Source organism: Chinchilla lanigera, unplaced genomic scaffold, assembly GCF_000276665.1.
Source record: "Chinchilla lanigera isolate Chin_1 unplaced genomic scaffold, ChiLan1.0 scaffold00026, whole genome shotgun sequence".
Lineage (NCBI taxonomy): Eukaryota > Metazoa > Chordata > Mammalia > Rodentia > Chinchillidae > Chinchilla > Chinchilla lanigera.
This window is the reverse complement of record NW_004955427.1, coordinates 21,119,756-21,147,039: the sequence shown is the minus strand read 5'-3', so window position 1 is coordinate 21,147,039 and position 27,284 is coordinate 21,119,756. Positions and strand designations below refer to the sequence as shown.

At 35.5% G+C, this 27,284-nt stretch overlaps 1 protein-coding gene across 3 annotated transcripts in view; it reads left to right on the top strand.

The window, feature by feature from the left end:
• Nucleotides 1-27,028, top strand: part of Iqcb1 (IQ motif containing B1) — a 51,827-nt gene extending 24,799 nt beyond the window's left edge. For all 3 annotated transcript variants that reach the window (XM_013515102.1, XM_013515101.1, XM_013515103.1), the window contains 5 exons: nucleotides 5,372-5,514; nucleotides 7,081-7,229; nucleotides 14,305-14,436; nucleotides 25,767-25,923; nucleotides 26,502-27,028. In XM_013515102.1, the coding sequence (XP_013370556.1) occupies nucleotides 5,372-5,514; nucleotides 7,081-7,229; nucleotides 14,305-14,436; nucleotides 25,767-25,923; nucleotides 26,502-26,731 (811 nt within the window). In that variant the 3' untranslated portion in view covers nucleotides 26,732-27,028. The remainder of the gene's footprint in view (nucleotides 1-5,371; nucleotides 5,515-7,080; nucleotides 7,230-14,304; nucleotides 14,437-25,766; nucleotides 25,924-26,501) is intronic.
• Nucleotides 27,029-27,284: the final 256 nt, after the last annotated feature.

The window sequence follows — 27,284 nt, the reverse complement described above, 5'->3', positions numbered from 1 at the left end:
CTAGAGATATGATAGTTTGTCATTTGTTTCAAGTGGACTGAAAATGAAATACTGAAGTTATGGCCCGCTTTTTAAGAAATTAATATTGTCCTTTTTTTAAAATTCAGTCAGTATTTTTGAAGAATGTCCAAAATTCAACATTATTAAAATAGTAAAATATAATGTGGAAAGAAGCTCTTAAATGTTAAGTCCTCTAAGCTCTATCTGGTGGAACCCTGTGGGATAGCGGCTATTAGACTTATCATTGCGGTTTAAAAGGAGAACCTTGAGCAGAAGGGAGTCCCAGATGCCAACCAGCTGTGTAGGCACTGGGGACAGCGCTTAGGTCTCCCTTTGAAATAGCTAGGAGATTCATAATGACTTACGTAAGGCAATCCCTCCTCTCACCCCAGGCTTAAAAGAGACCTGGCTGCCAAGACACTCAAAAGAAACTCCCATGGTTACCACTGGCACATTTTCTGATATGAGTAACTCATCCAGATTCTTAGAGGTTTCAGAAACAATGAATGAAAAAAAGAAAGGTTGGTTTAGCTCCTGGGTCATTTAAGATAAAGTAGAGCCATCTCAGAGGTGGCATTTTCGTGTAGTCAAGTTGTGGTTCACTAAAACGAAACTGGTATATTACAGAAATAAACTTTTTTTAAAAAAAGAAAACCGAAACTACTCTTATAGTACCTGCAGCTGCATTTTTCAGTTGTAAAAACATTTTTAAAATAGCTTTGGAGTTCAAAATACTGTTTTGTCACAGATGTGAAGACACTGAAGTCATTCAGGATATGTCCCTTAGTGGATGTCCTATTTGTTGATGAAAATTTTCTTCAGGGAAGACTGAAAGATGCTTATAAATATTACTTGGCATGGATTTTATTGGTGTAATTTTTTAAACATGCACCAAATGGTTAGAGCATCCCAAAAGATGAGTGAGGAGAGGGAAGGTGCAGTGTGGGGAGAGGGTAAGACACTGCATTTTTGTCCTGCTTCAGTTTAGTGGCTGAGTGACCTTGGACAAATTGCTCCGCCTTGCTCAGCCTCAGGTTTTTTAATCTATAAAATGGAGACAGTAGGTTACACACCTTACAAGATTGAGATAATATGAGATGATAAGAGTTTTTTGGAATATCACCTAGAACTTAGAAAATCTTAAGAAGAAATGCATATGGTACATTTTCTGCCTTAAATATACACAGATCTACACAAAGAGGCATTAAGTTAAATTTTACCCACGAGAGGCAAATACTGTACATCTGGCATTGCTTGAAATTTATCACCTGTCTTAACAAGATGTTTCTTAAAAATGTTTAAAAGTATTTCTGTGGTCAAATGAAGAAATACTGAACAATTTGAGAACCACAGTGTATATTCTTTTATTAAAAAGAGTCTGAGATGCTTTGGGTATTGACTTCTCATAATTCTACTTATGGTCATCCTCAGCTGTCTGTCCTCGTACTTGAAAGGTGCCCCTACATCATGGACTGAGATCTTTAATGTTTTGGCCCTACAGTAGTTGCCAAATTTGTTTACTTTCTCGTTCAGTTTAAAAGTATCCCAGAGCCAGGCATGGTGGCACACTAGCAATTGGGAGGCTGAGGCAAGAGGATCACTGTAAGTTTGAGGCCAGCCTAGGCTACATAGTGAGTTCAGAGCCTGCCTGAACTACATAGGGAGATTGTGTATTCAAAACAATAATAACAACAATAATAATAAAACTGTTCTAAGTGTTTGGCAATAAAGAGGTATAGGCGTTGAGAGGATGCATTTTTAGCTTGAGGCCTGTTTTGGCTTGTGTCTAGATTCTCCCCCAAAGCCTCATGCAGTCATAGGTGGGGCTTTTCAGAGGTGGCTGGATCTAGACTGTGACACTGGGATTGATTCATGGTGTAATTTTAGGGTTAAGAGTGTTTGATTACTAAATCTGTCAGCTGATTAGTTTGGCACCTGCCCTAATCCCTGGTACCCTAGATAGAATATAAAAGGGGCAGAAATAATCTGCTAAGGTCTCTCGGACTTGCTGCTTACTCTCTCCTGCCTGCTTGCCATGGACTGTTTCTCCTCTGCAGTGTCCCTCTGCTATACCACCCTGCCTTGGAGCTAGGAACTGTGAGCTAAATAAACCTTTCCTCCTTTAACTTTGGGTGTGGGGTACTTTGTCTTAGCAATGAGAGACAAGTAAACAGGACAGCGCCCTTTGTTAAATCCTCAGCACACACATTCTCTCTCTGTTGATCTCTCTCTCTCTGTCTCTCCCTCTGTCTCTTTCTCAGAGAAAGAGAGAACCAGTATCCCAGGATTACAGCTTTTATCCACTTAGAAGTATATCTGTGGAATTCCAATTAATATTTTACTATTTTAAAACAGAAATTCCATTCCAGACTGGTTATTACTATTTGCATTTTAAAAGATAAGCTATAAATCCCTGGTGATTTATTTCACATTATATGTTCTTTTCCTGTCCGGTATTTTTGAGTTTGGGGTTCTGGAGTACACTGAAGTACATACAGTTTCAACTGTTCGGCTGTATTTAATTTTTAATTGCAAATTTTCTCTTATACTTTACTACCTTTAGTCTTGTATTGCTAAAATTTTAATGCAAATCTCTCTTACTTCCTTTATAGTTGGGCTTTCTGCCTCTTTGTGGTCTGACAGGTCATTCATTAGCTGAGTTACTTCCCCTTGCTTGCTTAGGGGAGAGGGACTACCTGCTGCTCATATTGATCAGGCCAGATTGATCAATGTTCTTTAGATTCAGCGAGTCACTCATTTATAGTCAAACCCTTGTTAATGTACTTTCTAGGAGGTTCTTTTTTCTTTAGTGATTTCTCACAGTTAGAAACTTTATTTTCTATTAAGCATTCTTTGCTTGAGCAAATGTTTCTGAAACAGCTAAAGTAACTATTTATCTTGAAAACAATCTCATAATTTACCTACCTTTATCATGATGCTGATATTTAGATATTTTAGTTATATTTGTTTGATTTCTTCTGGAAACTAAACTCTCAGAACACAGTATTTTTCTGCCTGTAATATATACAGCAAAGTCACTATGTGGGTACAACATGGGTCAAACTGTAATCAATACGATTGATTAGGAGTACAAGTAGTATAGCTGCTTAGGGAAATTAGTCATGTAGCAAAGGTACAAAGAAAAAACAGAGGTGTTTCGGGGAAGGCATACATCCTCTGGTCACCCAACTGGGTGTCTGATTCCTATCTGGACTTCCTGGGTGACATGTTAATTACAGTACAAATCCAAGTTACTGCTTATCCCTTAGGAGGCATGTCGGCATGACCATTGCATCTCTGTCTTGAGGCCTGACCTTCAGATGCGGCTCCAACACAGTTCTGATGTCTTTATTTTTCCACTGACTTTCTTGAGAGCCCAGTTGCTCTCTGACATGTAATAATTTTTATCTAACTTAGCTTCCTATAATACTTCCTTTTTAGAACTGTGATAGACATGCCATATGGTCAGATAGCTACTAGTTCTCATAGAGAAATCAGATGGAAAATAATATTCTAATTTTTGAGTGATTGTAGAAGCTCTTAGCAGAATAACTATAATGTAATTAAATGGAAGCAATAACACTTAAAATCACCTCAATTCCTAATGTTTTCAAGCATGAAACTAAAGTATATGAATCTAGGAAGTGCAAAGCTTACAGATATTTTAATCATAGAACCACTCTTTTATTTTCTTGGTTTGTATCTCACTTCCATTTTTATGCTGCATGTGTTTTCTTTCTTTCTTTCTTTTTTTTGCTACAGTTTATAGTCTGTGTACCTAAATTATTTCCCAAACTCAGTTTTCTGTCTGATTAAATGTCCTAGCATAGCTGCTTTAATGAGTACATTTCTTATGCTAATAGTATATGTAAAATATTGAAAACACAATGTAAACATTATAATCTATAACCTATTAAAAGTTAGAAATGGGGGCTAAGGATTTAGTTCAGCAGCACAGCGCCTGCCTGGCAAGCATGAGATCATGAGTTCAATTCCCAGAACCAAAAATAAATTGGAAATGGTATTTTTAATTTTGTTTTTAATTTTAATTTTTTTGAGACAGGATCTTGCTATGTAGTTCAGGCTGGCCTTGAACTCACTATATAGCCCAGGCTGGCCTCAAACTTGTGTCTATCCTCTTGCCTCAGCCTGCCAAGTCCGGGATTACAGGCATGCTCCACCTCGGGCTGCAAAATGGGTGTTGTTTTTTTTTTTAAATTTTATTTTTAAAGTTATAATGGTTACTAAAATTATTATACTTCAAAACAAAACCCTCTCTAACTACAACATTATGAGACCCAGCCGAGCTACCACAGTTGTTGGCAGTTTTATTCCAGGAAAAGGACCCAAGGAAAAACATGCTCTTAAAGGAAATACGTACAAATTAATTATTTGAGGGCTGAGAGTGCAGCTCAGTGGTAAAAGCACATGTCTAGGAGGTACAAGCCCTGGTTTTGATCCTCAGCACCACCAAAAAAGAAGGAAAGAAAAAAATCAATTCTATAAAGGTAAAATAAATAATATCATCTGCTTCTCTTGTCTTCCTGGTTTTCCTCTTCTATGGGAGTCTGAAACTGTTTTGATATATCTACTGTAGACTAGTATTTGTGGTCTTATAATAGTGGTGTGGGAAACAACAAAAACTGAGTTGTAATGGGTTAAAAAACTTAGTAAAAGCAGAGAATATAAAAATGATAATTAAGTAAAATGTTCTTATATGAAAACATTTCTAGCTAGTTATAAAATAATGTTTATTATTAGTCACTATTGAGAAATAGATAAACCTAAAAAGAAAAATGAGCCATAATCACACCATGCAATAATTATTGAAATTTTAATTTTTAATCTTTTATTTTTCTATGTAAGAAAATACAAATTTTTAACACAATTTGAATCTCATTCTTGACTTTTTCACCTGACAGTCCAGTACGTGTCACTAAATGTTCTTTGAAAATGTATTTAGTCACGGTTCATAGAATTGCATCAGATAATGAATCAGTACTTATCTAACTCCTTATCATGGCACAAGTAGTTCGTTTTCAACTTATTACAACTTGTTGTAAAACTATGTTAGGAGCATCCTTGAATATAAGTCTTTGTGTACATATTTCATTATTTCCTTAAAATTTAAACTATTTTTCCATATTTTTGATGGATGTATCCAAATATTTCTCTAGAAAACTTGTACAGCTGAAGTATATGACAGTGTAATTCATTATACCCTGACAACACCAGGAATTATCTTTAGAAAACTTTTTCTGTCTGCATTTATTTGATTACTTGTAACAATAAGCATGTCCTGTATTTCTTGAATGGACATATGATTTATGACATTGTATGTAACTGCTTAAACTTACTGTTTCCATCACAGATCTAAGCGAACAAAGACATTGCTAAAGCTAAATAGGCAGAAGGAAGAAAAGGATCTCAGATTACAATTGCAACTTGAAAGACAGAGAGCCATGAGACTTTCTCGAGAATTACGGCTGAGTATGCTTGAAATAGTTCATCCAGGTGAGTGCAGCATCAGCCTTACAAGTATAGCAATGTAAATAAATAAACCAAATTTTCTAACTACTTGATGATTTTTTTTTTATATTTAGACTTTTGCCTTGCTTCTCTCTTTCTCTCACTTTCTCTCTGTCTCTCTACATTAACCTTATTAAACCTCTTGAGTCAAAAAATGTTACAATTCTTTTCAATTCAGACATATTAGTTGATGATGAGCAATTTCCCCATCAGATTTTCTTTTCTTCTTTTAAGGGTAAATTAATGAAACAAAAATTTATACTTAAAAATAAGTGTCAGAGATAAACTCCTAGAATTCAATTAAGGAGTCAGAACGTTGCTACATTCTGCCTTCAGAATTTTACTCATTCTCTAGTATAAACCTGGCAACATCGCCTTGCCTCCTGTGAAGACTAAGTTAAAATTAATAATAAAGTGTGATCTGTGAGGGCTAATTGGTTGCATGATTTTTTTCTTACTATTTTACTTCTTTTCTTATGACTCATTCCCAGAAACCTTCACTAGTGCCTTGTTTCCCTTCCTTTCCTTTAAATCTAATTACATTCCAGAGTTCCAGCCATACCCAGTTATTCTCATATTTTGCCTGGTATATCCCATCCATAGCTATAGATTCAACTATCAGCTGACTACTTAGCATTCTTACATCTCATCCTCTCATCTAAACTCTATCCAACAGGACCACTGACTAGAATTTTTTACATGAACAAAATGTTTGTACCATCTAATGTAGTAGCCAATGGCTAGAGGTGACTATTCAGTATTTCAGATTTCCCTAATGCCCTCAAATACCCAAATTTTTACTTTCGTTTTATGTAAATCTAAGTAACCACTGGCATTATTGTACACTCTATTAGACAGCACAGCTCTCTAGCCAACTGCCTGTTGGATAGTTTTATTTAAATATCCAAAGGCATCTTAAAATAAGTCATCTGGGTCCAAGATTTTTTATGTCTCATTTCAGGCAATGGTGCCAACCATCTACTCAGTTTCCCATCCTAAAATTCTTTCCCTTTCACCTCTACTATCAGTTTTTTGTACTCTCAAATATACCCATTTTAAGTTCCACTGGTACTACCATTCCATGCCTCTTAGCAACTGTGAGCCTGGAGCTATATATGAGCCAACTCTCAGAAAGTAAAAAGAAAGTCATATGTGAAACCAACTAAAGAAAAATTTAGAAGCACACAGAGTGGAATAAATGACATATTCATACTTTGCCCTTTCCTTGTAGTGGTACCAGATTATTTCTTATCCATATACTAATGATTTTTTTCCCCAAAAATGTTCTTACTATTAAATTTTCAGTCCTTTTTTTTTACTACCCTACTACAAAAATATTTTTATGAGTCTTTTCTCTAAAGAAGTTTGCATAATCAGGGAAAGCTTTAGTTTTTTTTAAAATCTTAGAACTATAAACTAATAAGATTGAGGAAATCAGTGGCAGTATTAAAAAAAGAATTGCAAGATTGTTATTATTACCACTGTCCTGATTCTAAAACTTGAGAAAACATAGCAGTGAGTATGTTGTAATAGTGTCTGTCATCTTTTTAGGTCAAGTGCAGAAACACAATCAGGAGTTGGAAGAGAAATCAGCACTGATTATCCAAAAGCATTGGAGAGGGTACAGGGAAAGGAAAAAGTTCCAGCAACAAAGGCCATCTCTCACGGAGCATAAAGCAGCAGTCATACTTCAAAGAGCAGTGAGTCTGATATAGCAAAAACAGCTAAGGAGCGAAAGTATGTTCAGATCTGACTTTGTTATTTACCTGTTGAAAGACTTGGTCAAGTGACTTAGATTTCCTAAGCCTTCGTTTCTTCCTTTATAAAATAAAGCTGATTTAGACACCCAGTTCTTAGGACTGCTACAGAACCTTCACCTCATCATTTACCATATTGCAATATTTTATTGCTAATTTTCTTCCTCTGTTGTTGGGGCTGCTAGTTCCTCAATGATAAGAAGCTATGTATTATTTATTTATTTATTTATCTATTTATTTATTTTGGGCAAGGGTACTGGGAATTGAACTCGGGACCTCTTGCTTGCTAGGCATGACTGTGTATTATTGAATGTCAGCATTAGCTCTCAGTGTGTGCTTGATGTATGAGTGGAGGTCTGCCCTACCTTTTTACTCAGTTTTGTGGATCAGATGTCCTAATGTGTGCAAATGGTTTTTGTATACTCCAATATCCTAAAATTCTTTCCCTTAAGTGCAGCATATATATTTAACTTTTTTAATATATAAATTAAGTATTTGATATAATTGGATAGTTGTATAATAACTGTTGAAATGTAGAATGCTGTTCTTAAATGAGAAAAATAGCAGAGTAATATTTTATTGATTTGGTGAAGCATAGTATAGGCTGGTTTTTTTTTTTCAGTTAATGACCAGTTCTCCCAATACCCAGTTATTCTGTCATACATGGCTATAAGACAGTATAATATAACATGTTTCAGATCTTTAAGCATTTAGCTCAATAATCTGTTATTGTTGAACTTTTGGTCAATTTTCAGTTTTTTACCATAATAGATTTTAAATATTTTGTGTGGATTAACAGTTTACAAGATACTATAAAATCATCTAACAACACAGTAGAATAAATACTAGAGAAATCAGAAGAGATATCTGTCTCTTTCTCCTTCAGGCTCGTCTGGGGATCTTAGTTTATAAGTGCAATGAACAGTCCCGCACCATCACTGAATCATACATACTCATGATATTTACCCTCTGCTAAACAAGGGTATCTAAGGCCCATTGATATCAAGGGTGGAGACCTTTCCTTTCTCTAGAGGAAACTCTGCCTCCTTTCTAATACTTTTACTTCACAGATACCTTTTTGTTTTGTTTTTTGAGACAGGATCTTGCTACGTAGTTGAGGCTAGCCGTGAACTCACCTATGTAGCCCAGGCTTGCCCTGAACTCACAGCAGTCATCCTGCCTCAGCTCCCAAGTGCTGAGATTACAGGCGTGCACCACAACACCCAGCTAGCTACCTCCTTTTTAAAAGACTTTCCTGTCGGAGAATTAGCTGGGCCCTTATTAAGTTGATTGACTACCTTGTGTGATTTAGATGAGCCCAGTTGGAAAAGGGACTAAAAAGGGACTTGGAAAAGGGACTAAAAAGTTTGTCTACCATTCCCTAGAGGAATGGTGATCATCGTAAAAGAGTATTTCAGGGGCTATAAGGGCAAAATTATTTTGACTTTCATACTTTCCATTGGTACCTGAGGAAAAGATTAGTCACATTTATCTGATGTCTACTCAAACAAACAAAAAGGGAATATTAGTCTGTGAAGTAAGAACAAAAAGATACAGGTCATGTTTATAATCTTTGCCTATCACTAGTAGAACTAACCGTTAAGTCAAAGCAAAGCTAGCGAAATGGAAAAGGAAATATAAGACGATTATTTTGAAAGAAGGAAAAAAGAAAAAAAATGTAAGCATGTAGACAGAAGAAAAAGAAAATTAGTAGAGAAAATTGGAACATGGCAATGGTCAGTAAAGGACACATTTTGCCATATTTTTAAAGCATCATTTTCTAAGCACACTTTGCACCTGCATTGTCTTATGCAGTAGTCATTAAGCACAGGAGGATATGGAGTACTTGACATGTTAATTAGTCCAAATTGAAAAATGCTCTAAATGTAAAATACCCACCAGATTTTAGAAACTTCAGATGAAAAAAGTATAAAAATCTCAATAACACTTTTTTTAGATTAACTACATGTTGAAATACTAATGTTTTGTGTATACTCAGCTATAACTTTTTACATGGCTCAGTACATACAAAATACTATTTTAACCTTTTTTTAACTTTTAAATGTCACTAGAAGAATTTAAATTATATATGTGACTTGCATTATTTATATTTATACTATGATTGTCTTTAGTAAGAAACAAAGGGAAATAATTGATCAGTTTTACTGAAAATAAAAGAAAGGAATAATCTTTTCAATGAACTTGCCTCGTAGCAAGAACTGATTCTTAGTGTCCTTGAAAGGAAATGAAAGGCTAGAACTATTTTCTGCCTTCTTTCCCTCCATTACTTTGTGCAAAGGCCCAGGCATTGATTTTCTAGTAGTTAAAATCTGAAAAACCTTGTGAAAATTTGCCAGTTTCAAATTACACATCCTTCCGTAGACAAGTTAGAATTCTTGGTCGTGATACAATATTGGAATTAAATTTGAAGCATTAGCTCTCTTTTTCAACTCTTTAAGATTTTTCTGTCACTTTCTCACCTTTTGAAAAGAAAGGAAACTCAGGAAGAAGATAATATTTGCTGGTCTATGGAGCTAAAATGATGATCAATTCTTGCTACTTGACTATAGCAGAAAAGTATCAACATCGTTGTACATAACAATCACTGACCAACCATAAAAGGACTTAGTGAAACAAACATTGGCAGTTAAAAAAATAAATACTTAGAGATACATAATGTCAGAGAGTACTGAAATAACAAAAAGTAAAGAAAAGAGGTAAAAGAACAGTGCTTATTTCCCACTTCACAAAGAATGGCCATTATAAAGAAATCAACTAATAACAAATGCTGGCAGTGCTGTGCTGAACAAGGAAACTTTCTCCACTCTTGGTTGCCTCCTGGATTTCCTTTGGCAAGTTGGAAGTCTGGGTTGGCATCTTGCTTAAGTGTCTTCTCATTTTCTTTTTCTTTTTCTTTTTCTTTTTCTTTTTTTAGTTTAATTCATGGGTTGAAGCTTATAAATTGTTTATGCCAGGTAGCTTTATTGCTAGTATTTATAACTCTTAGAAAATGACTCCTTTTCAGAGATGTCTTCTAGGTGTAGCTGCCTTTTGGATTTTGAGTCTGATGCAAGAGCCTGTCTGTTCAATTTATTAAGGATGAAAAGTTGCTGCCTATTTGGCCTAGTCCTGGTTCTTTGGTACTGGTCTATAGTGTTATTTATGACCCTTAGTCAATTTCAATCTTGGCATACCAGGAACAACAATTATATCACCTTGGCTGAAGCAGTACAATCAGCAATAACAATAACATCAAACAGCCTAGAAAATAAAACCATGGTAACTATTAATTTGCTACCTTTAACCATATGAACTATATTTGTGGTAATATAACAAAATCTAAAACAAACCAGGAAAGTATATACAGTAAATATGCCCTCAATATGATGAGGAGAAAATATGCCCTCAGAGGAGAAAATTTAAAAGGGATTGGGGAAAAAACAGAGAACTAGAAGGGGAAGAGATTAGAAGCAAGGCTGGAGGACAAAGGAAGGTTATGCAAGTTTTGGGAAACTGGTGAAGAAGACAAGGTATAGAGAAGGAAGAAATAATAGGACAGAACAGAACAACAACAAAAAAAACTAGAAACAATGTTCACACTCATACAAAAATAAGAACAATCAAGGAAAAAGAAAACAAAAACAAAGACAAAAGAAAAAGAAACAAATGTCTACTTCAGGGCATATCTCTGCTGCCACTGGTAGACAGAGGGGCAAGAATCCAGATCCATGTTGATTAATTCCAGCAAGCCAGCTGTAGATTTACAGTGGGGTAGTGGGTAATCCCAGCAAACCTGCATCTTTAGTTCCACTGAATTTCGGGCTGGATTCAGGCTGTGAGGCTGGAACCTGATTTATTCAGCCTGCAGCACAGTATACCTCCTGCCAGCTTGAACCCAGCTCCTTGACCTTCTGCTGACTTGAACTGACTTCTGCCCCATCCTCACACTGGGAGCCGCTAGATGGAGCCAGCCTGCAAATGCTCTGTGTTCCAACCTCAGTTGGCCCCTCTCCAAGTTGGCTACTGGCCCATAGTCCTCTCCTGGGGATCGTCTGAATAACTCAATAGCTGGTGCATCTCTCTGCGGAGGCCTCTGGGGTCACCAGTAGTTGCCATACGTGTATAGGTTTGAGCTGCCCTCCCATGCAGTGAGTCAGGGCTCAGGGAGAAAGTTCCACTTGCCATCTTCCTTTTTTGTGTTGAAATCTCTCTCTTTGCTCTCCCCGTGGGCTTCAACTTGCTTCAGATCCTTGCTGGGTCCCAGGGACCCACTTCCCTCCCTCCCTTTTCTCTTGCTGGGTCCAGGGACCCACTTCCCTCTCTCTTCTCTTCCACACATTACTATAATCCAGCATCTGGACCCCAAATCTCAGAGAGGTTGTTTCTCTGCTTTCACCACTCTGCCATCTTGCCGGAAGTCCACGTACACGTATTAATTCTTTTTACGTCCCTTTCCCTTCCCTCCCATCACCCTTCCTCCTTCTCTTAGTCCCATTCCCATTTGCAAAGGATCTATCTTCTTATTTTCTATAATCTTTTATTTTACTCTTTATCAAAGGCATTTTTAGACATTAAAAATCTCTTAGGAATGACTCAAGAAAGAAGACAGCATGGAATCCAAGAAATGAAGAGAAAGATGCAAAGAAGTTACCAAAATGATGTTGAATGGACCATAGGAAGACAGTTATGTTACAAGTGTACAGAGAAGTCCGATAAAAAAACCCAGAAAATGGGTATCCAAGAAAATTAGTGTGGTAGAATGCCTGATACGTTTTAATGTCTTAATAATTAAAGCATAGTCTAAGAAGTAGAGTCAGTAATGAGTATACAGAAAACTAAAAAGTAAGCCAGTGGTACACGCCTATAATCTCAGGATTTGGGAGACTGAGAGTGGAGGATTGCCATGAGTTTGAGGCCAACCTGGGCTACATAGCAAGACTCTGTCTCAAAAAAACTAAACTAAACCAAAGTATTAATTCCAGAGAAAATAAATGTGTAGGGAAGGAAAAGTAATCATAATGTATGATTGGAAAGTCTTCATACAGTAATAATTATGTAAACATTGAGTCAGCTAAAATGATATTGGATGGTTAGAATATGAAAAGCACAAGCAGTGAAAGAGCTAAATCCTGTTTTTCCATTCAAGAAAATCAGTAGATAATGCATATATTTGAAAAACATATACTTGAAAAGCTAAGTATCAAAAGAAAAACCTGAAAAAGTTAAAGTTGTCCTCTTTGGGGTTAGGAACAGTGTTAACTAGACAACTATAGTTATAATAGACAAATATAGTTATTTAGGTTCTAACTATTGTAAAACAGACATTTTAAACAATAAAGTTATACCAGCAAACTTTTGTGGGAAGGGCCAGGTATAATATTTGAGGCTTTGTGGGCCATGCAGTCTGTCGGAGTTCCTCAACACTTGCAGCTCAAAAGCAGCCATAGATGATAACAAACAGTTGAGCATAACCATGTTCCAATAAAACATTATTTCTGGACATGGAATTTGGGCTTTGTGGGGGGTTGTTTGCTTGTTTTTGAGACAGGTGTCACTGTGTAGTTCAGAGTGGCCTTGAGTTCACTATGTAGCCCAGGCTGGCCTCAACCTTGCAGTGATCCTCCTGCCTCAGCCTCCTGAGTGCTGGGATTACAAATGTGCACCACCACACCTTGCTGCAGACATTGAATTTGAATTTCATATAGATTCACATCACAAAATATTCTTTATTTTTTAACATATTAAAAAACCCTCATTTTTTGCTCTCTGTAGAAAAACTGACAGTAGGCTAGATTTGGACTATGGGCAATGATTTACCAACCACTGCTTTTTTAAGCACTTCTTTAGACAGTATGAATATGTGGCTTTGATGACAATAAAAACTACAAAGAAAGGAAAGGAGTGAAAAAATGGGAAGAGTAATTTCAAATACGTCCCAAATCAAGCCTGTTACGAGATTTTTTTTTTTATTACTAGAAGTCCATTTTAAAAGACATAAGAAAGAACATTCAGAAATTATCCACTGCCTCATACCTTATTTTATAATATTTTCTCATTAACCAAGGCCTTGTTAGATACTTTATGATGTTTATAATAGTTAATACTCTATGATATTTACCCTATGATGTTTACTCTGTGATGTTGGTCATGTAAAATTAGGGTCCCAGTTTTCTAAAAACATAGAATTAATTCTGTGGAGATCAAGTAGCTTGCCCAGAATCATACAGTTTATAAGAAAGAATTGAAATTAGAACCCAGTGCTTAATTCCTTGTTAGTCTTTATTGCTTACTGCATTAAAAAAAACATGAACGAATCCTTGTGATCAGATTTCCATTGCTCTGACAGCAATACCTAAAATATCAACTTAGAAGGAAGGATTTATTTTTGCTCAAATTTCTGAGGTTCCAGTCCAGGCAGGGCTTGTGGCAAATCAGAGCATCAGTGGCAAAGCTCCTCACCTCCAAGCACACAGAAAGCAGGGAAAAAGAAGGGGGAAGGGCATACTTGTAACAGTGACCTAACTTCCTTCCACTAAGTCCCATGTCTTAAAGGTTCTACCACGTCCCAGTAGCGCCATCAGCTGAGAACAAAACCTTTAATACATGACCCTTTGAGGAACATCTAAGATTTACACCATACCAATCCTTATAAAAAAAAAAAAATGGAAGCACTAGAGAGGAATATCCAGATGATCCCTGTGTTACATGGTGCTAGTGATAAGCATTCAGTAGACAGCATAGTATGGTGGTAAGATGTATAGAAGAGGTAAGTTAGATACAGTAAATGTATTTTCAACTTACAATGGGTTTATTAGGAGATAACCACTTCATAAATTGAGGACATCTGTATAGTTAAAGTCAGTGCCTGTTCTTACTCTATTACAATCCCATCCATCCACTCCTCATCCTCACTCAGAGTTGACCACTGTTGCGCAGTGTCACTGCTATATGTTGTAGACAAATAGTAGCTGTATTGGGGAGATAAATCATAAACCTTATTTTTTCTCCCCCCTCCCAGGTTCTTAAATTCTTAACAAAGTGCCGTAAGAAAAAGAAACGATTTGCCCCTTGGCAAGGACTCCAAGAACTCACTGATGCACACAGAGTTCACCTGAAGCAACGAGTGGATGACTATGTCAGAAGACATTCAGTATGTAGGCTTCTATGCCATAATATCCATATTACATTACTTCATTGCAGGATATTCACCAAGAAAGCAGTAGCTTGTGTGCATAAGCCTGTTTATTGCTGACATAAAGTAATTCAGTGGCTTTACCATACAGTTAATGATTTGAAGTCTTTTTATAGTTGTATGACTATAGAAGTATAGTCAGTGGTGAAGAGGACTTTGCTTCCCATACTTCAAAAAGACTTGCTCATAGCTTCTTTTAGAATACTACAGGAATACTTTGGCTATTTTGAATCTTATAAAAGGAACATATGTAGCTGTCAGCCAATGAGTATTGATTATTACATATGAGCATATACAAAATGCAGAGACCAGAAGATACAGGATTTGAGTAAAATCCCTCCTAGGATTTTATTACTATGAAACCTTTTCCAAATAGAATATATATAAATTATATAAAGCCTTATACTTTATATGACATTTTCCTAATCTTACAAATCTTTTTGTTAGTACATGTTTGCAGTACATAGTTGTTACATTCATCTTAAAAGTAGATACATGTTCTTAACATATGTTACTTCTCTTCTATTCCCTTTTACCTTCCTACCATCTCTACATTGTTTTTTTATTGCCCATTTGCAGATGATCTACCTCCTTGATTCTTACTATCTTTGATTTTATTTTCTGAAATTATTTATACTTTGGTTCACTCATATAAGTGAGGTTACATAATAGTCAAACCTGAAGGTCTGTTTCATTTCATTTAACATTATGGTCTCAAATTGCATCCTTTTTCATACAAATGTCTCCAGTTTATTCTTCTTTATGTCAGAATAGTAGCCCCTTAGGTATAATTACCATGTTTTCTATATCTATTCATTTATCGATATATAGGCTGCTTCCAAGATTTAGTTATTATAAGTTGTGCTTCTATAAACATGAGTATAATATGATGTGTTTAACTCTAGGGAAGATACCCAGAAAGGAAATAATAGAACTGAATGGAATTTTCTATTTTAGGTTTTTTGAGGAGTCTCCATACTGATTTCCTTAAGTTTATATTCTCATCAACAATGTAGGAGGATTCCTTTCTCCCTATAGCCGTGCTGGTGTTGATCATTATTTATTTTCCTGATGTCAGACACTCGTCCTAAAGTAAGATGGAATCTCAGTGTTGTTTTAATTTTCGTTTCTCTGGTGGCCACAGATATTGGACATTTTTTCACTTATGGCCTACTTATACTTCTTCTGAGAAGTATCTGTGCATTTTAGTTGCCATATTTTGTTTGGGTCTTTTAATTTGAGGGGTCTGGGTGTTTTTCAGTTCTTTTTAAATTCTAGATATTAATCCTCCATCAGAGCAAGAAAATTTGTCTCTTTTCACTGTATTGTTTCCTTTGCTGTGCAAAACCATTTTAATTTGATATAATGCCATTTGTTGATTCTTGATACTATTCCTTCTGTAACTAGATTCTGTTTAAAAGGTCCTTTCTTGTGCCTATGTCTTTAAGAGTTTATCTGTTGTATCTAAAATTGTTTCTGTTTTAATAACTGTTTCATCCATTTTCATTTTACTTTGGTGTGAAGTGATAGATATGGCTCTAAATTCAATCTTGCACATGTGTGACCAGTTTTCCCATCCCCATTTGTTGAAGAGGCTATGTTTCTTGCCTTAGCATATATTTTTAGCCTCTTTGTCAATGATCAGATGACTTTTAACATGCCTGGGGTTGTTTCTTCATCTTCTCTTCTGTTCCATTGACCTGAATGTCTGCTTTTGTGCCAGTAGCATGCTGTTTTTAGCACTGTAGCTTTGTAGTATCACTTGAAATCTGGGACTGTTATGCCTCCTGCCTTGTTTTTGTTGCCAAGGATTGCTTTTGCTATTCTAGATGTCTTCTGGTTCCATATAAATCTTAGGATAGTTTTTTCCAATTTCTGTGAAGAATACTGTTAGCGTTTTGATTAAGATTGCATTAAATTTATGTATCAGTTTTCATCCATATTGACAACACTGATTCTGGCTGTTCAAAAACAGGGGATGTCTTTCCATTTTCTGATGTCTTCTTCAATCTGCTTTTTCAGAGTACTATAGTTGTGAATAGTATTGTTTTCCTAATTTGCTTCTCAGTGGATTCTTTATTGATGGACAGGATTACAATTGATTTTTGTGTGTTGATTTTGTCCTTTCTTTTGCCTGATTCCTCTGGAAAATGTTTTGAGTACTATGTGGAATAGTTGTTGTCATAATGGAAATCATTGTTCCTGATTTTAGAGGTCAATCTTTCAGCTTTTCCCCTTTTAACATGGTATTAACAGTAGGTTTGTCATAAATGACTTTTATCAGATGGAGGTAAAGTCCTTCTATATCTACAGTATTTTCTTCAGAGTTTTTATCATGAATGAATGTTAGATTTTTGTCAACAGCTTTTTCTGTGTGTAGTAAGATAATCATATTATTTTTATCTTTGCTTCTATTTATATGATATATTACATTTACTGATTTGCATATGTTGAATCATCCTTGCATCCTTGGGATAAAGCCTGTGTTTCTATGATGTATAATCCTTCTAATGATTTGTTGCATTGTATTTGCCAATGGCTTGTTGAGGATTTTAGCACTGGGAAGTTCATTAAAGAGATTAGAGTTCATTAAAGTTCATTAAAGAGATTGGCCTACAGTTTTCTTTTTTAGTTGGATTCTAGTCTGGTTTTAGAAGTAGGGTATTATAGCTTCCAGGAATGACTTTGGAAATAGCCCTTCCCTTTCAGTTTCTTTAAAGAGTTTGAAGAATATTGGCATTATATGCTCTCTGAAGTTCATGCAGAATTCAGCAGTGAATCCATTGTGTCCTGGATTTTTCTTAGTTGGTATGTTTTTTATTACTGCCTCAGTTTCACTGCCTATTGTTGGATTACTTGGGGCTTTTATATCTCCTTGTTTCAATTCTGGTAATTCATTTGAGTCTAGGAATCTATCTGTTTCTTCTAGATTCTCTAATTTGTTGGCATACAATTTTTCATAGCATTTACTAATAGTTTTCTAAATTTCAACAGTGTCTGTTGTGACTTCACTTTTTCCATTTCTAATTGCATTGTCTTGGGTCTTTTCTTTCCCTTTTTTGGGTAAGTTTGGCTAAGAGGTTGTCTGGTTTATTCTTTCAGTGACCTAGCTCTTTGGTTTATTGATTCTTTGTATTTTTTTTAAGTCTGAATTTCATTATTTTTTACTCTGATCTTTATGAATTTTTCCCATGTAATAAGTCTGGATTTGAACTGTTCTTGTTTTTGTAGGACCTTGAGCTATCTGATTAGATTATTTAGATTATTTTTTCAGCTCAGTTTTTTTTAATGTGAGCATTCACACAAATAAGCTTCCTTCTTGGGCTGATTTCATTGTATCCCTTGGGTTCTGGTATACATTGTACTGGCATTATTGTTTGATTCTAGTAATTAATTTCTTCTTTGATTTCTTCTGTAACTCATGAGTGTTCAGGAATGTGTTATTTAATATCCATATGTTTGTAAACTTTCTATAGTTTCTTTTGCAGTTAATTTCTAGTTTCAGTGCACCATTATTTGATATTATACATAGGATAATTTTGATTTTTTTCATGTTTATTTGAAAGAGGCTGTACAGGCTATTATGTAGTCTATTTTAGAGAAAGTTTTTTATGCTGCTGAAGTGTATATCCTGTGGCAGTAAGGTAGAACACTTTGTAGATATGTATTAAATCCATGTATTTACATCTGTGGTTTAGCTCTTTATTTCTTTGTTAATTCTTTGTTTAGCTGATCAATTTGTAATAGTGGGGTATTGAGGTCTCCCACTATGATTGTGTTGGTGTTTTTTTAAACTTTTATGTCCAGTTTTATGAAGTTGGGTGTATCAGTATTCAGTGCATATATATTTACAGTTGTTATCTTTTTTACATCGTTCCCTCAGCTAAGATATAGTGATCTTCTTTGCTTCTTCTGATATGTTTTAGCTTGAAGTCTACTTTGAGAATAAGATTGCTACCCCTCCTTGTTTTTTAGGTCCTAGTGCATGGAATGCTGTTTTCCATCCTTTGATTTTTAGTTTATGAATTTCTTTTTGGATTAGATGAGCCTCATTTTTGCAGCCAAACATTGAGTTCTGTTTTTTGATCCAGTTTGCCAATCTGTGTCTCTTAATTAGGGAGTTGAGGCCATTTACTGTGAGAGTTATTACTGAAAGGTATTTGCATACTCCTTTCATTATATTGTTTTTCTGTTGTTGACTCCTTATTTTCTCCTTTTTATTTAACTGCTCACCCTCCTTGATATATTCATTCCATCAGACTTTTTGGCTTCATTTCCTCTGTCTACAATAGCTTTTTTTGAGTGCTGGTTGAGTGGTCATGAATTTCTTAAGGTGGTCTTTGTCATGGAATGTCCTTATTTCTCCATCAATTTTGAAAGATAGTTTTGCATTATATATCAGTCTGGGTTGAAAGTTGTTTTCTTCACTCCAAGCTCTCCAAGTTTGTGTTGAAAAGTCTGCTATAATCCTGAGGGGTTTATCTTTTTAGGTGATTTTTTTGCTTTTCTCTGACAGCTTTTATGATTTGTCCTTGTGTTAGAATTCTGGGATTTGGACTATGCTGTGTTGGGGGAGCTTATTTTTTCATCATAATTATTTGGAGTTCTATAAGCCTCTCTTACTGTCTGTTGGGTTCTTTCCTCATGCTTAGAAAATTTTCTGCTATGATTTATGTAGACAGATTTTTTTACTCCATGTGTGCTGACCTCTGTTTTTTCTCTAAGTCCTCTTACATTAATTAGTCATGGCATCATTGAGTAGCTGTTGGATCAATTTTCTTTGCTCTCTTGTTTTTAAACTATCTCTATCATCATGTGCTTCCATTTTGTCCTTGAGGTTTGACACTCTTTTCTCACATTGCTCACTTTTGCTGTCCATGTATTCAATAGAATTATTTTTCTCTGGGATTTCGCTTTCATACTTTTTCATGCAGTCTGTTTCTTTGCTAAACTTCTCACTGATATTTTGAATGACTTTGGTCAGCTCTTCTAATTTTTTTATTTGATTCATCTGTAACTCCATTGGTCAATTTGTTTGTTACTTCCACTAAATAGTGGAAATATTTGGTTATGTCATCTTAGGTCACTAAATTTCATTGCTTCCTCTTTAGTCATTTTGTAGAGCTCAACCTTTTGGTATTTGATATCCCCTCCATCAGTCCCCCTCAATCTGCTTTGAGAGAATTGGAGTCTTTGGTGGTATTTTGTTACCTTGTTTTTACATGTCCCCTCCCCCTTTTTGTGCTGAGGGTTAAGGTTAGAGTGAAGAGACTTTTTTTGTTGATATGAAGATCTCGTTTGGTACTGTTTTCCGGTGATATGATCTTTATTTGCCAAAAAGTATTGTCTACCACCTCACCCTATTCTATTTAATTGCGTTGGATACAGTCACTGTGTTGTAAGAAAAAAATTTTATTGGTTACAAAGCAAACATAGATCCAGCCATGTATCAGTCATGAAACTTAAAACTTGTTTTGTCAGTTTTACTTTTTTATAAATCTGGAATGTAGAAAGAAAAGGGAAAGAAAAAGGAAGCAAGAAAAGTAACTGGTAAGTTAGTGAGAGGGAAATAGATAAGAAAAATGTTAGTAGGTTGTTATGGTTTGTGTTTGGGTGTCCCCCCAAAGCCTCATGTGGTCACGGGGCAGGCTTTTAGGGTTTGATTGATTATGGGTGTGAGAGCTACACCCGCCCTGCGGTGAATAGTTTGCATATGTAAGGGAGAGGAAGAGGCAGCTTGCGGCCATTCCTCCCTTGTGTGTGTTTGTTGCTTTTGCTGTGTTCTGCGGCCATGAGCTGTAGCCCTCTGCCATGTGCCACTCTTCCTTGTAACCTGCCAAGTATGGTTGAAACCTCCACAAAAAGGAAGCAAAATAAACCTTTCCTTCCTTAATTTTGGGAGTCAGGTATTTTGTTCCAGCAATGAGAGAAAAGTAACCAAGACATAGGTAAAAAGTAAGAGATCAGATTCTGCTGGAGATGTTTTTATAGCTGGAGTAAAATGTTAGTTTTGAGGGAATTTAAGAGAATATTTGTGGAGGCAGGAGAAGGAGTACAAGGAGAAAGAAGTGTAATTACAGATTGAGGAAAGGTTGTTAGAACCTGTTGATATATTTATAGTCAGTTTGGATCCTCTAAGTACAGTTCTATTGAGGGTTACCCTGAAGTGGCCATGAACTAACTCTACCATTCAAGTTAAAGCACTGGTGTATTCGTACTTGTTATATATACGTGAAAGGTGGAGAAGAAGCAAGGAAAGACCAGGGGTATAGGGAAAGTAAGGAAGAGGAGAGAAAAAAGAATACGGAGGAAAGAAGGTTAAAAAGAGAAGAAATACTGCAAGAGCAAAATAAAAGCAAAAAAAAATTAAAAAGTAAAATAAAACATGCATAAAGAAGCAAGAACTGGAGAAAAGAGAAAGACAAAAAATGAAAGAGCCCAGAATGGACAAATAAGCAAGGAAACAAAGAAAAAACCCTACATGGCCATATGGCTAGTGTCCACCCAGTCTTCTTCCCACTGTAGTACTATAGTAGTCTCCTTATAAGACAGCCTAGCCAGTTTCTCCTCTACTTGAGGATTGCTTAATTGCCTTCCTGGGAGTAGAAAGGGCTGTTAGTCTCTCTAGACCCACCTCCTGGCTTTAAAGGTGTGCTTTGGCTATGGCCAACTGTAGATCTTTGTCTCTGTCCCAAGATCCATCTTTCTCTTTGGGAAGAAGAGGATGTGAAATATTTTGCCCTATACCCAATTCCCTGTCAGTTACCTCCAGTAATTATGCCAGTAACCTCCCATTCCTGGTCCCTTCACTACTGGGCAAATTTCATAGTACTCTCTGTGTTCTCCCTCTAGTGATATTCTGCATGATGTCCCCAGAACTCCTTCAGTTTCTTCGTGCTTAGAGCTTTAACCGTACCTGACTCAAGAGCTCAGCTTTCCAACCTGTGGAATCTGGTGCAGTCCCTGGGCTCAGCAGTGAACCTCCTTTTTCTCTGCAGGACAGTAGGCAGTGGGTAGGAGTTTTCCTTGTCTCACAGCTTTCTGTTGCTCAGGGAAACAATAAGATGATTGGGGGAAGGAGCTGCAAGTTTTAGTGTTGCTGGTTCTCCCTTGCCTTAGTTGGAGGTCAACTCTTCCTAATAACAGCATTTCAAAACACATAAGGCTAACATGGATGAACCTTGAAGAAATATTAAGTAAAATAAGCTAGACAAATATTGTATGATTCCATTTATCTGAGATATCTAGAATAGTTATACTGATACAAATAGAAAGAGTAAAACAATGGTTTCTAGGAACTGGAAGTTGGGGGAGCTAATGTAGAAATCATCCCACGTATATGACCAAATAAGTCAACTGCATGACCAGAGGTACATGTGGTTAAAACAGTGGGGAAACTGAAGCAGTTGGATCCATATGTTAAAAAAAAGAAAGAAAAAAAGATGAACTTGCATATATACATCACATCATGTACAAAATTTAACAAAATGGATCTTAAGAGCCAGGTGTGATGGTACATGCCTATAATCTCAGCAGTCTGGGAAGCAGAGGCAAAAGGATCAGAAATTTGAGCCCAGCTTGGGTAAATCAACAACTTAGTGAGACCGTCTCAAAATTTGAAAAAGGGCTGGTTATGTAACACAGTGTAAAGACTCTGGGTTTCATCCCCAGTACTGCAAATAAATTAAATAAGTAAATAAACCTGAAACATAAAACTTTTAGAAGAAACTTTGGAGAAAAGTGGTGACCTTGAGTTAGGCAAAGATTTCTTAATTACGACACTAGAAGCAAAGAAAAAAATTGATAAATTGACTATCAAAGTTTAAACTTCTCTTCAAAAGGTGGTGTTAAAGAAATAAAGAGAAGGCACAGATTGGGAGCATATATTTGCCAAGCATATATTTGATAAAGGGTCTTTATCCATAATACATAAAGAACTTTTAAAAGTCAATAATAAGAAAACGTATGAACCAATTTTTGTTGCACAAAAGATTTGAACAGACATTTGACCCAAAGAAAATATATAGATAATAAATAAGCCCACGAAGAAAATGCATCATGGAGGAAATACAAATTAGTCATTGGAGGAAATACAAATTAAAATAACAATAAGGTACTCCACACCTATTAGAATGGCTAAAATTTGAAAGGTTGAACACATCAAAGTTGGCAAGCATGTTGAGGAACTGTGACTGATACACTATTCATGGGAATGTAAAATAGTACTACTACACTCGAAAATAGCGTGGCAGCTTCTTAAAAAGTTAAACATGTATCTACCACATGATTCAGTCATTTAAGTCCTAGGTATTTGACCAAGAGAGAAGGAAATATATTTCCTTATGAACACTCATACATTAATCATGACAGCCGAAAACTAGAAACAACTCAAATGTCCAACAGCATATCAGTTAACAGTTGCATACACCAGTAAAAAAGAATGAATTACGCTCATGACAACATAGATGAGCCTCAAAATGATTATGCTAACTGAAAGAGGCCAGACAATGTAGACTATGTACTATGTTATTCAATTTATACAAACTCTAGAAATACAAACTGTCATAACAGAAAGTGTATCAGTAATAACTTGGGAGGTGAGGAAGGGGGTGATGGTAATGGCACAAGGAAAGCAGGTGGTGATGAGTGTTCATTATCTTGATTGTGGTGATTGTTTCACAGATGTATGTCAAAGTGTAGCAAATTGTTCCCTGTTTATATTGAGGTTACTATATGTCATTTTTACCTCAGTATGACTTTTATTTTTTAAAAGTTAACCTAAATACTTAAATGAAATTCGGAGTCCTGAGCTTTTGAAATACAATTAGCCTAGCCACTAATAAAATATGACCAATTGATACTTGAGGTTCTGATCCATCATATTAACTACTCACTTAACCAAGAGCTGGAAATGAACTGGAAAGAGTAGAAGAAGCATAAGTGACAGTTCTCTGTGAGCAAGAGCAGTGAAGCATTCCACAGCGAAACCAAATCTATGACCAGTCCAGACCAAAAGACTGTCGTGCTTTTAGCAGTTTTAATCATTTATAAATTTAATCACCTCTATTAAAATTACATAATGCGGTAACATGCACCCCAAGAAATTCTAATTCAGTAAGTTCAGTATAGCTTCATGTATCACTATTTTAAATTTATACTTAAATTTATTTTTATATGTGCTGAAAATATACAAAACATAAACAATATCATTATAACAATGTTTAACCTCACTATAGTTCATCTTTAGAACTTTTTTCATCTTGGAAAACTGAAATTCTATATTCATTAATCATTAAACTCTCCATTCTCCCTCTTGGAAACTACCACTCTAGATTTCTGTCTATGAATTTGATTGCTTTAAGTACTTCATGTGACTGGAATCATGTGGTGTTTGTTCTTTCATATCTGGTTAATTTCACTTAGAATAATGTCTATAAGATTTATTAACTTATGTCAGAATATCCTCCTTTTAAAAGGCTGAATAAGATTTCATTGCATGTGTATACCATATTTTGTTCATTCAGCAGCAGCATACAAGGGTTCTGATTTCTTCACACTTTTGTCACCACTTCTTCCTGTCTGTTCTTATTTTTTTTAATGGATAATAGGTGTGAAGTGGTATCTAATTGTGGTTTAGATTTGAATTTTTATAATAATTTGTGACTTTGATTATCTTTTCATGTCAATTGATCATTTGTATGTCTCCTTTACAGAAATGTTTGCTCAAGTCTTTTGCCCATGTTTGAGTTAGGGTATTTTTGAGTTTTAAGAGTTCTTGGAATATATTATAAATACTAATCCCTTGGCATATGTATGATTTGCAAATATTATATGCCATTCTGTGGTATGCCTTTTTATTTTAATAGTGTCCTTTGATATACTAATGTTATTTTGATGGTCAGTTTGTCTGTTTTTTTTTCTTTTGTTGCCTGGGCTTGTGGTCCAAAAACATTGTATTACCCAAACCAGTGTTGTGAAACTATTCCTACATTTTCTTCCAGGAGTTTTATAATTGTAGCTCTTATTGTTAGTTTTCTTTTTTCTCTCTTAAATAACCTATATATGCAGTTGTCCCTCAGTATCTTTAGATTAGTTCTAGGACCTGAATGTCTACTAAAATTCACAGATGCTCAAGTCCCTTATATAAAATGTCATAGTATTTCAAAAGCTATATACATCCTTCTGTGTAATTTGAATCATCCCTAGTTTATTTCTAATACCTAATACTGCATAAATGGTATATAAAATTTTGTCATACTGTATTGTTTAGGAAACAATGCCAAGAAAAAAATTGTATCTGTACATGTTCAGCTTTTCTAATATGTACTTTCAATTTTCAGTTAGTTGGATGCAGGGGTACGTACAGATAGGGAGAGACAACTGTGATTCTGATATACTCTAGCTTTTTATTTTTGTTATTTTAAGTGCTGCTTTAGCCATATCTTAGTGCACTTGCTTGAGCACCTATGGCTGAAAAGGAAGACATTAGCAGAAACAGAGTCATAGCAAAGATCCAGGAACTGGAGTATATGAGAATGCTAAGAATATTTCATCCTTAGTATCTAATCAGTTAACTTTCCCTTAAATTAGCTGACTAGCAAAGGAATATGGTTAGTTACTTAGTTAATTATTTGTAGTACAGGGTATTTAAACCAGAGACTTCACACTGAGCTATATCCCCAGCCCTCTTTATTATTATTATTATTTTTTTTTTTTTTGAGGTAGGGCTTCACTAAGTCATTAATTTTCCCAAGCTAAGCTTTAATTTGTGGTCTTCCTGTCTCATCCTCCCAGAGTACTGAGATTACAGGTTTGTACCTCCACTCCCAAGTGAAGTATGATCCTTTAGCTGATTTTCTTCTATGTTCTATAAAACCTTTAGATAAGTTTAGGAGTGGGGATGGGTTAAGAAGTAAGACAGTATTTCAGTGAGGTCCAGGAAAAACAGATTGACCTTATTGTTCCTCTTCCAGGACACTGTCTTTGCCAAACAATTTATAATTTTGACTACAGTCTCTTAATGTTACCCCTTCTCCCATAATTCCATACTATCTAAGGAAGTGATATATAGGAGCATACCAAAATAAACTTCCCTTTTTGTGTTTTTATCTTAGGCTGTTTTTAAGAGACTATTCAGCACATTCACAAGAGTATCAGATAGATATAATCACAAGATTCTATTGATAAAATGATACTAAGCACCCTAGAATTTCTGCTAAGTGGTGAGCAAAATATACTTTGTTATATATGTCCTCCTTATGACAAGCTGTTCTGTCCTGTGTTCCCAGGGTTCTCAGATGTCAGATGAAGCCAGCAGGGAGCTCCATGCCCAGGCTCAAGAACGGCTACAACACTACTTTATGAGCAGGGCCCTAGAAGAGAGAGCCCAGCAGCACAGAGAGGCTGTGATGGCTCAGATCAGCACAAGTATTGAACAACTAATGAGTATGTACTCCTTCCATTTTTGTTTCATGAAATGAATAACCTCTGGAAGATGTATGACATCTAAAATCTTCAAAAGGAAGATACTACTAATAATCTTCTTACCCAATTTCTATCTTCAAGGATTTTCTACATCTAGATCATAACAGCATAATATTTTCAAATGATACAGATTCCATAACCTCTTGTGTACTTCCTCTACCCTTGCTATTATTCATATGTGTTAGGTCAGAGTTACAAATTTCAAAGATGGTGAACCCTGTTAACCAGTTTATACTAAACAATCTGCAATGCATTTAGTCATATTTTAGAAGTAGATGATAATCATGGTTACAATGCCATTCACCTATGGAGCACTTTATAATTTTTAATGAAGTGCTTTCACAAAATTCTTTAAGGCACTTAAGAAAAATTGTATCTTTTAAACATAGAAATGGCCAGGCAGTTGGGAGTGTTCCTAAAGGGGAGTTAGAATCCTCTCTTTTCCTGCTGTAGTGGAATTTTAGCTCTGTAGTTTCTAGGTGCCTACTTGTTTGGCATGGGGCTCTTCCATTTACCTGTTTATTTTCTGTTTATTGCAGAGGCACCAAATCTGAAGGAAGCAGAAGGAAAAGAACCTGAGCTCTTCCTAAGTAGATCCAGGCCTGTGGCGGCCAAGGCCAAACAGGCCCATCTCATCACCCTGAAGCACACACAAGCACCTTGGTGGAAGAAGCTTGGGGAAGAACCAGGCAATGAGATTGATGTTCCAAAGGAAGAGCTTACTATAGAATTAGAAACCTTATTCATTGGTGGAACCAAATCCCCATAGGGAAGTACCCTGAAAACTGATACTAATCTTATATTTCGGGAAACTATATTGGTTCTGCTGTGGTATACTTGTAGTCTAAGACTTGTCTCACTTATGATTTTCCAGAAATTTCTCTCAAAAAAAGATTTATAGGAAGCAAAACAAAAAGTTATCATCTACCTCTCAATTCTCTTTCTTTTTTCCTCCACATCCTTGTCTCTGGCCATATGGACAGATATGTGTTGCTTTGATTGTGGAACTAAATTGATCATGGCATCCTGTTGTTAACAAAATATTAAATTTATTTCATTTTTGCTATCTTCTGGTGAAAGGATTTTTTAAATAAATATTTTGAACAGTTGCTCTAAAAAACTTGGGATTATTTTAATTTTTCACGTTTGTTATTTAAAATTCCTATATTATTATTTTTATTGTTATAAATGTGTTTTGGTCATTATTAAGGTGAAGATAAGTCAATTGAAGGACTTACTGTTTTGTATAAAAAATGGTTGAACTTAGTTTCTACTTGTTTGTTTTTTTGTTTTTTTGGTTTTTCTCCGGTACCGGAACCGAA